The sequence below is a fragment of the Meriones unguiculatus genome, chromosome 2 (genome assembly GCF_030254825.1).
Source record: "Meriones unguiculatus strain TT.TT164.6M chromosome 2, Bangor_MerUng_6.1, whole genome shotgun sequence".
NCBI lineage: Eukaryota > Metazoa > Chordata > Mammalia > Rodentia > Muridae > Meriones > Meriones unguiculatus.
In genome coordinates, this window is record NC_083350.1 from 144,036,422 (window position 1) to 144,045,395 (window position 8,974).

Here is an 8,974-nt window from a genome sequence, read left to right on the forward strand (position 1 = left end):
GAAACACACACACACAAACACACATATATACATACAAACACACATATATTCACACACACACACACAAGTGAAACTTTAAAGTGGAATTAATGAATTATATGGTGGTCTCTAGAACAACATATCTTTATAGACACATTAACTTGGGTTTTTACCTTCATACAAATCTTTTAAAGTTTTTAATAACTGAACTTGAAAAATGCTTAAATCAAGAAGTGACTATTATTCATTATAAATTAACTTTAAAAACATAATTAAAGCATACTTTTTTTATTTGAAGATATGTTTTAGGTTAAGTGATAGCAATAGATATGAAACAGCTGTTAGTACCTCTTTCACTTTGTCAGTGGGGGGGGGCATGTGGAGGTCAGAAGACCATTTGGAGGGGTCAGTTCTCTCCTTCCACTTAGCAGGTTCAGGAACTGAACAGGTTGACAGGTGTGGCAACAAGTGCCTTTTTCCCGTCTCCTCCACCCTAGAACAATCCACACTTCAACTTACAAAAAACATTGTTCTTAGGGAAAGCAAAGGGCTGTAGCCTGGGAAGAAGGATTTGCTTATTGTTTTTGTGCAAAACTGGCCTAACTTCAAAAATTTGAGATTCCAAGGAGAACTCTATTTTCTTAATTCTAATGTATAGTTTACATTCTCCCTCTGTCAATGCAAAGGGCTCATCGAGAAGGCTGAGGAAGGAGAAGGAATGAATGCAGCTTACGGAGATAACAAATAATCACAAGCGAAAACCAGATGAAAAGAGAACATGTCTACAAAGAAGTAATTCTGCATAAATTATACAAAATTTGCTTGCTTTGCATTGTGAATTCTCTCAGGTCTTACCTGTGCTGCAGAGCTCTTGGCCACTTGAATGATTTTCTCCATGGAGAGGTAACTCTGCTGGGATGGGGCAGGGCCAATGCTGTATGCTTCATCTGCCTGTTAGAGACAGCACGCCTAGTTTGCACGTGTACTGTCTATTGAGCCTTATCGGCCTCATTTACTATTAACAATACAGGGATGGGCACAACCAGGAAATGACAGTGACATGGAAACTGCAAGGATGTAGAAGCAGACACAGCCGGTTTGGAACTCAATCTTGCATGCAAGGAGGGTCAAATCTCAATTTTTCCTAAGAAACCCCATTCTAGACTCCATCACAGCATTACAATGGTCTTAAATGTAATTCATGCCAAAAGTTATAATTTGAAGGCAGACACAAACTACATTAACAGAAATATGTAGCAAGAAAATCTTATAAAGTTTATATAATCTCTCATAATTTGTGGATTATCCTACACTACCCTTTAAATTTTCATATGAGCAAACCTCGACATCAACGGTTAATCTGTCTAGGTGGGTGGGATCCACAAAAGGACACAGAGAAAGGAGAAGGTTCGGTGGCCTGAAAGCCAGCAGGGAATCTTATTTCTAACAAGAGGAAGTCGTTTACTATGGTTAAAATGAAGCCATCTGAAGCTGGAACAGGAACTCCAACAGATGCGTACAGCCCTTCTGTGGGCCTGAAGAAGAGTCGGCAGCTGAGCTCATCCCTGCTAGAGCTCCCCTTGGCAGACAAGAACTGGCAGTAACTAGAAACACAAATGTCGAAGGAGCCGGTGTTGTTAGCTGGGAATTTACTGATGAACTAAAGGTCAAAAAGGTCAAGTGACTTGTCTAAGTTAGCTCACGCCAGTAGGTAACAACTGCTAACAACAGTGTCTCGGTCTTTTTGTCCTTTCGTATCGTGCATCTGGGTTGAAGCATCCCGTGATGAGATCAAGTACCTTGCCTGTTACTCAGCTATGCAAGTAAACAAGCTGTTTAGTTCAACCAGTGTTACATCATGAGTAGTCGGAACCTACCTACAGAGAGCTTGTTCACACCAGCAAGCATCAACTGTCATCATAAGGAACTAAACTGAGCCAGGCAATAGGGGCACACTCCTTTAACTACAGCACTCAGAGGCAGAGGCAGGTGGATATCTCTGAGTTCAAGGACAGGCAGGGCTGCAGGGGGAAACCCTGTTTCAAATAAATAAATACGCAAGTAAAAATTTAAAAAAAAATAAAAAATGCAATGTCTACAACTAAACTTAATCATTACTATGGCTGGAGAGATGGCTCAGTGGTTAAGAGCACTAGCTGCTCTTCCAGAGGACCTGGGTTCGATTCCCAGCACCGGATGGCAGATTGCAGTTGTCTATGACTGAATCCGACACACTCATATAGACATACACACAGGCAAAACACCAATGGACACGAAATAAAAGTAAAAGTTAAATAACTAAACTGAACACAAAAGCAAATACAGGCGATCACTAACAAGACGTTGTTTCCAGCTCTTTACAACATACCATGTCTACATGCACGGAACCCCTGTCGGCCTCACTGTAAACAGCCACAGACTGTATGCCCATTTTTTTGGCTGTTCGGATCACCCTGCAGGCAATTTCTCCTCTGTTTGCAACGAGGACCTTCGTAATGCTTCTTCCTGTCAAAAACCATGAGGAGAAGACAGAAATTTTATCAGGAAATAAAATGTGTTATTAGTCGGGTCTTAAGGGTTTGCTGTGGTAAAACTACATACCAAAGGCTAAGATTACCATTTTATTATCAGATAGTGGATTTCTTTTCTATTCACTAAAGTCCTCTATTAACGAAAACTCAAATTACTCAGTAAAAGAAACATAAAAGCTTAAGAAAACACTGTATGACATTCCTGTGAGAGGTTAGGACATGTGAATCGAGAAATGCAGTATGAAGAAGACAGGACTCGGTTCTCTCAGTTTTTCTCCCTTATGGTGCTGTGAAGCGTCCTGCTGTTCTTTCAAATGCCATCCCCTCTATGCCGGTAGCATCTGCACTCAGCGGCTGCAGCTGAGTTTCTAACTCTCTACAGTCAACTTCCACTTGAAAGTCTGTCTCCTTGTCAACCTAGCATCGGAGAGTCTAAGCCAAGATCTTCTTTCCACAAACACTCTTTCCCCAGTTCCCAAACTCCTGGAAAGTTAAGATCATCATTGAGCCGGGCATGGTGGTGCACACCTGTGATCCCAGCACTCAGGGAGGCAGAGGCAGGTAGATCTCTGTGAGCTCAAGGCCTGCCTGGTCTACAAATCGAGTCCAGGACAGCCAAGGCTACACAGAAAAACCCTGTCTGAAAAAACAAACAAGCAAACAAACAATTAATTTAAGATGTTCTCCATCATTGCACATCAAAATGTACACTTAAACCCATAGCCAAACATTCAGTACAGGGAGTCTTGTGGAAGAATAAGGGAAAGGATGGAAGGACTCAGGACAGGAGTTCCAAAAGAAGACTAACAGAGCCAACTAACAAGGGCCCAGAAGGGCCTGCGGAGACTGAAGCACCAACCAAGGACTGGGCATGGACTGGGCGTAGGCCCCCTACACAGATATAGCCAATGGGCAACTCAGTCTTCATATGGGTTCCCTAGTAAGGGAAATGGGGGCTGACACTGACTTGGACACTGTTGCCTGCTCTTCAATCATCTTCCCCCTGTTGGAGCTCCCTTGCCAGGCCAGAGGAGAAGAGGACGCACTCAGTTCTGATGCCAATTGATATGCCTGAGTGGGTGGGTAGGGGAGCTCCCTTTTCTAAGTAGCAGGAAGTAGCAGGGGAGGGGTGATAGGGGAAGCAGGGAGGGCAGGTGAGACTGGGAGGAATGACAGAGGAGGCTATGACCAGGATATAAAGTGAATAAATAAATAAATATTTTTAAAAATCACACTTAATAGCAAAAAGGATTTGACATAAAAAGCAAAACTGGTGACATAACATTAATAAGAAAGTTATTGTGACAATGCAAAAGTATGAAGGTTTATGAGAGCTAATTCTCTTGTGCACAAATTAAAGATTAAACATTTCTTTTTTTTTTTTTGGCTCACACTCTAAAGCAAAGCTAAAGTCTGCCAGTACCTGAGGTCGTTCCATACTTCATGGTTCTCTGCTTCCAAGCCCATTCCCTGTAATAGAAATGCAGACAGAGTTATAATCCATCAGAATACACGAGATCAGCTACTGCTCTTTCAAAACGTACAAACAAGTCCAGACACAGTGGAAGGTTAACCTTAAGCCCATTAGCAAAGTGATTTAGTAAGACTGTGGAAAGAAACCTATCTAGAGCCTGTGAGATTTGAGTCTGGCCAGTTTCCCTTTGTGCTCATGTCTTTGAATGAGTTCCCTATCCTGTTCAAAGCTGCTATTTGGCCAGAGAGACAATTAAAAAGCTAAGACTCTTTAAAGCAACTACCTCAGCTGTTTAAAAACCTTTGGTTGGCCTGTAGGTAACAGTAAAAACTACCCAGCATACACACAATTAGAACTGTCGTGAAGGATGACAAACTGCATTCTGATGCTTTCTGTTGTATTTTATTAAATCAAATATAATAACCAAAGTACAGTTTGAAAATACAATTGAATGCAAGCTCCTGATAAAACAGTTTTGACAGTAAAAGCCAGAGAAATCAACGGAAGAAAGCTGAAAAAGGAAAACAGAAATAAGAAATGTTGGCTATGGCCTAGTCCCCACCTCCTACTCTTCAACATCCACTTGCTCGGTCAGATCACTCGCATTGGGGTTTCTAGTCTTTTTTTCATTAATACCCCCTCCACGAGAAAACTTATACAGTGAGGATTACATTTTACAAATAGATGAATTTAAGTTTTTGAGGGCCAGAAACATGGTAGCCACATGCTTAACCTATAGTTCCTAGGCTGCAAGAGGCAATCTTGGGATACTTTTTGGTTTTAAAGTATACAGTTTTCCCAAGCAAAAGCACGGTTATATATAGACGGATGACCTCAGTTCCTTCTCAAAGCACAAAGATCATACTATACATTAGATATTAGGTGACTGAAGCAACATACACACACCCTTTGCATGTAAGTAAGCAGCCAACAGGACTAGTATCTCCCAAGGGTCACATGAGGAACAGTACACACTAGCGGCCTAGGAGGCACGCTAAATCAGACGACTGGGAAGACACACATCTTTGGCATGAGAGCTGGCACATGGCTTCCCCAGGAGACTGATGCTCTCTTGACTCTTTCCAATGCATCCCACCTCACATTCTTGCTCTTCAAGAAGGAAGGCTTACCTTCTCTGATCCTTTAAAAAAAATTTCCAGCTTAGAGCTGTAATCCTCTATCCCAACGTTATGATTGCTTTATCCCATTTTTCAGTTATTTTTGCTACCTCTTAAAACGTTTCAACAAGATGAGTAAGTTCCTGCCATGTGAGATTACACTGATTAAGAGATCTTCTATTCTCAAGCCTAGAATGTTACGACTAGGGATTCTTTGAGATGGTAGAGGAGTCATGGCTGGCAAAATTTTAAAAAACACTAAAATTTTCATGCTGGTAAGATTTTCAATTCTAAAAACCATCAGCAGGAATGAGAGCTGTGAGTAAGCTTTGAGAGAGAAGAGAATGAGTCTGTGATAGTACTTGGAAACCTAAGGAAAGTCACAAGGAAGAAAACAGCAGTAACACTACTTTCACCATCTTTCTTATAAAATATACGGCGAGTCTTAGTATTCACTGAAAATCCGGGCATCTACCTCTGTTTGTTGAATGGACCATAAGCTGGTTAAATTTTTATCTACGTTTTGATTTGGACAAACGAGAGGACTGGTGTCGTCTTGATACCATCTCCCTAGATACAAGCATCATCACCCTCTCCTAGGAGAAAAAAACTGAAGCTCAGATATCCCTTGCTCACTCGGCCAAGGTCACAGGTGTGGTGAGCAGCTAAGCTGGAGACCCAGCCTTACGCCCGCAGCTCTTGCCTTTGGACCGGCACGTCTCTTAGAACGCGGGAAGGATATGGTAATGATGAAGCAACCTAAGAGTCGGGGTTTTCACTGCAGAAGTTACTGTCCCCAAACCGTGGCGCTTCATCTCCAAAACGATCTGGGATACGAGTTAGTCATCTGCCAAACTTGTGAACAAGAGCGTTCGACAAAACTCCTCGGCTCTCGTTGATTTGATTTTTTTTCCCGCAATGGGAAAGCTATGCTGGAATCCTTTGCATTGCACTCGAGATGGGGGAGCTGAGCTGAAAGAGGCTTTGGAAGGCGTCCTAGCCCACGCCTCCAGCTGCGCAAGCTTCGGTTACAGCAGAGTGCGGGGTGCCCAGCCCCGCGAGCTCAGAGCAGAAACCAGCCAGCGTCGGCGGGACGCGGGACGAAGCAAGGAGCTGACGTGGGACCGCGTCAGTCTAAACTACACGCAGACACGCAAAGGAGAGCTCGCGTGACCCCGCGCCCCGCAGCCCAGCCGCGCACGGACCGGCAGCCTGTCCACTGATTCGCTGCCCCCACAGTCACCTTGGCTGCAGCAGCAGGATCGGGACCCGCAGCAAATGGTTCCTGTCCAGCACAGCCAGCAGCGCCGCCGCCGCCATCTCCGCACAGCCCACTCGGACACTCAAAACTGCTCGGGTAACGCCGGAAAGCTTCCCTCCTTGCGCAAGCCTATTGCCCCCTGTCGGCCACCGTAGCCCCGAAGTCTAGGTGGGCGTCTCCGCAACAGCCAATCACAGAACTGGGTGTTGCAAAGGCACCGATTGGCAGGTCGGACGGCTTGGGCGTGGGATCTGTGCTGCAAACACAGAACTTATTTCAAACTGCACCTCTCAAGACAGGAACCTACGTAACGGTTCTCTGAGAGGTCCCCCCCAGCAGCTGCTCGAGTCGGATGCTGAGACTCACAGCCAAGCATTGGGCGGAGATCCTGGAGGCCTAGAGGTGTGGGGGTTAATGACGGAAGGACCTGGAGGAGACAGGGACGCCACAGGACGACCAACCGAGTCAACGAACCTAGACCCATGGGGGCTTTGTGGAGACGAAAGCTTCAGCCAAGGACTGGACGTGTGTAGCGATGGACAGTTTAATCTTCCTGTCCGTCCCCTAGTGATTTGAGCGGGTGTTGTCTATCACATGGACCCTGTTGACTGCTTTCTGTCGCTTCCCCCTGCAGAGCTGCCTTGTCTGGCCTCAGTGGATGAGGATGAGCTCAGTCCGGATGTCACATGATGTGCTGGGGTGGGTTGGTGAGGGGCGGGGGCACTCCCCTTTTCTAAGAGGAGAGAGACGTGGGGGGGGGAGAGAAAGGAGGGGGCTGCGATTGGGATGTAAAGTGGATATATAAATTAAAACATTTTAAAAGTAAGCGTTCCCAATGAGTATCAGGAAAAAGGGGGACGCAAAAGCGAGTGGCAGAATATCTAAAAAATAAAGACACAGTAAAAAACTATCTGTAGATTTTTTTTTTTTTTTTGATACAGCTGGGGCAGGGCTCATATGGGGATAAAAGCATAGTAAGAGAAGCATCCAACCGAAGAGTTAAAACAAATACAAAAATTACCCGGGCATAGTGGCGATTATTTGTAATCCCAGAACTGAAGAGACTGAAGCGGAGGGACTGTGGTGAGTTAGGGGACTGACTAGACAGTGAGTTCCAGGCCAGCCTGAGCAATACTTCCAGGCCCTCCCTCAAAAATCAAAATATGAAAAGCAAACATGAACGCGGAAGAAAAACAAAGGTAAAGAAGGATAAATTAGCGGATTCATAAAACTAGTAACAAAGGACTAATAAATCCAGGAACTGAGAAAATAATCAGGAATAAGCGGGGAACAGTGGAGGCAGGAGGATCAGGAGTTCAAGATCATCCTCACCCACATAGCAAGCTTGCGTCCAGTCAGGACTATGCCAGAACCTGACTTTAAAATGTGAGATGTTGTCTTGAAAGTTTTGAACTTTTGGAAGCTCTGGAGACAAACTGGCTTGTCTATTTTCAAGAAGGTTCCTAGTTATCAGGCCCATGGCCAGTACAAGAGAATCCATTCCACCGTAATTCACCAGTAATGAATTCCTTCCGTCAGAAAGATGATTATGGGTGGAAGGATATGTTAAATAAGTTTAAACTTCTCTCAGTATAGTCATCAGATAGTTTCAAAACCTCACTGGGAGTGCTATGACATTGGCCTTGTTTTTGTGGCTACTTTTTTTTTTTTTAAATTTAAAGATTTATTTATTACGTATACAATGTTGCGTTTGCATGTACACCTGGATGCCAGAAGAGGGCACCAGATCTCATTATAGATGGCTGTAAGCCACCATGTGGTTGTTGGGAATTGAACTCAAGACCTCTGGAAGAGCAGCCAATGCTCTTAACTTCTGAGCTATCTCTCCAGCCCCATACCTCATACCTTTTTATTTTTGTCGTTTTCTTTCTTTCTTTCTTTCTTTCTTTCTTTCTTTCTTTCTTTCTTTCTTTCTTTCTTTCTTTCTTCCTTTCTTCCTCCCTCCCTCCCTCCCTCCCTCCCTTCCTTTCTTCCTTCCTTCCTTTTCCTTTTGCAGAGTTATAAGAACTCTGTTTATTGAGGATAATATTTTCACAGTGTTACTTGGGGCTAATATTTCCTTGGGTTTTAATTTAATTGTTCACTTTTATGCTATTTTGGGTGTGAAGAGTCTCATAATTTTTAATAAATCACACACTGTTTTTTGAGGGCAAGGAGAATTTCTTTCTATCCTGTACTTAAAGTTAATTTAAGATACATTAAAAACAAAAAGAAAAAATGAACATGGCCCCCAGATAGACAAGAAATAAAGGGAAAAAAACTTTCTCACTTGACTTTTTTTTTTTTTTCCTTTTTGAAACAGTGTCTCCCTATGTAGCCTTGGCTATCCTGGACACCCTTTGTAGACCAGGCTGGCCTCAAATTCACAGAGATCCGCCTGCCTCTGCCTCCCAGAGTGCTGGGATTACAGGTGTGCACCACTGTGCCCAGCTTGGCATAATATTTTAGAAGTAAGTAAATTACATATATAGAAAATAATAAATTACAAGAAGCTAATTTTGCACAACTTTAAACAAAGCAGAAATGAAGTGGATTCTACAAGAAAATACTGTGTGCTAAAAAAGACTTTGGAAGAGAGACAAGATCTAAA

General features: G+C 43.4%; 1 protein-coding gene across 1 annotated transcript in view; it reads right to left on the bottom strand.

Moving 5' to 3' along the window:
• The window catches only part of Mccc1 (methylcrotonyl-CoA carboxylase subunit 1), a 41,366-nt gene extending 34,102 nt beyond the window's left edge, over nucleotides 1-7,264 (bottom strand). The window contains exons 1-4 of the mRNA XM_021633131.2: nucleotides 6,346-7,264; nucleotides 3,934-3,980; nucleotides 2,348-2,484; nucleotides 835-930 (exon numbers count right to left, since the gene is read on the bottom strand). Of these exons, the coding sequence (XP_021488806.1) occupies nucleotides 835-930; nucleotides 2,348-2,484; nucleotides 3,934-3,980; nucleotides 6,346-6,422 (357 nt within the window). The 5' untranslated portion in view covers nucleotides 6,423-7,264. The remainder of the gene's footprint in view (nucleotides 1-834; nucleotides 931-2,347; nucleotides 2,485-3,933; nucleotides 3,981-6,345) is intronic.
• Between the last annotated feature and the right edge of the window lie 1,710 nt (nucleotides 7,265-8,974).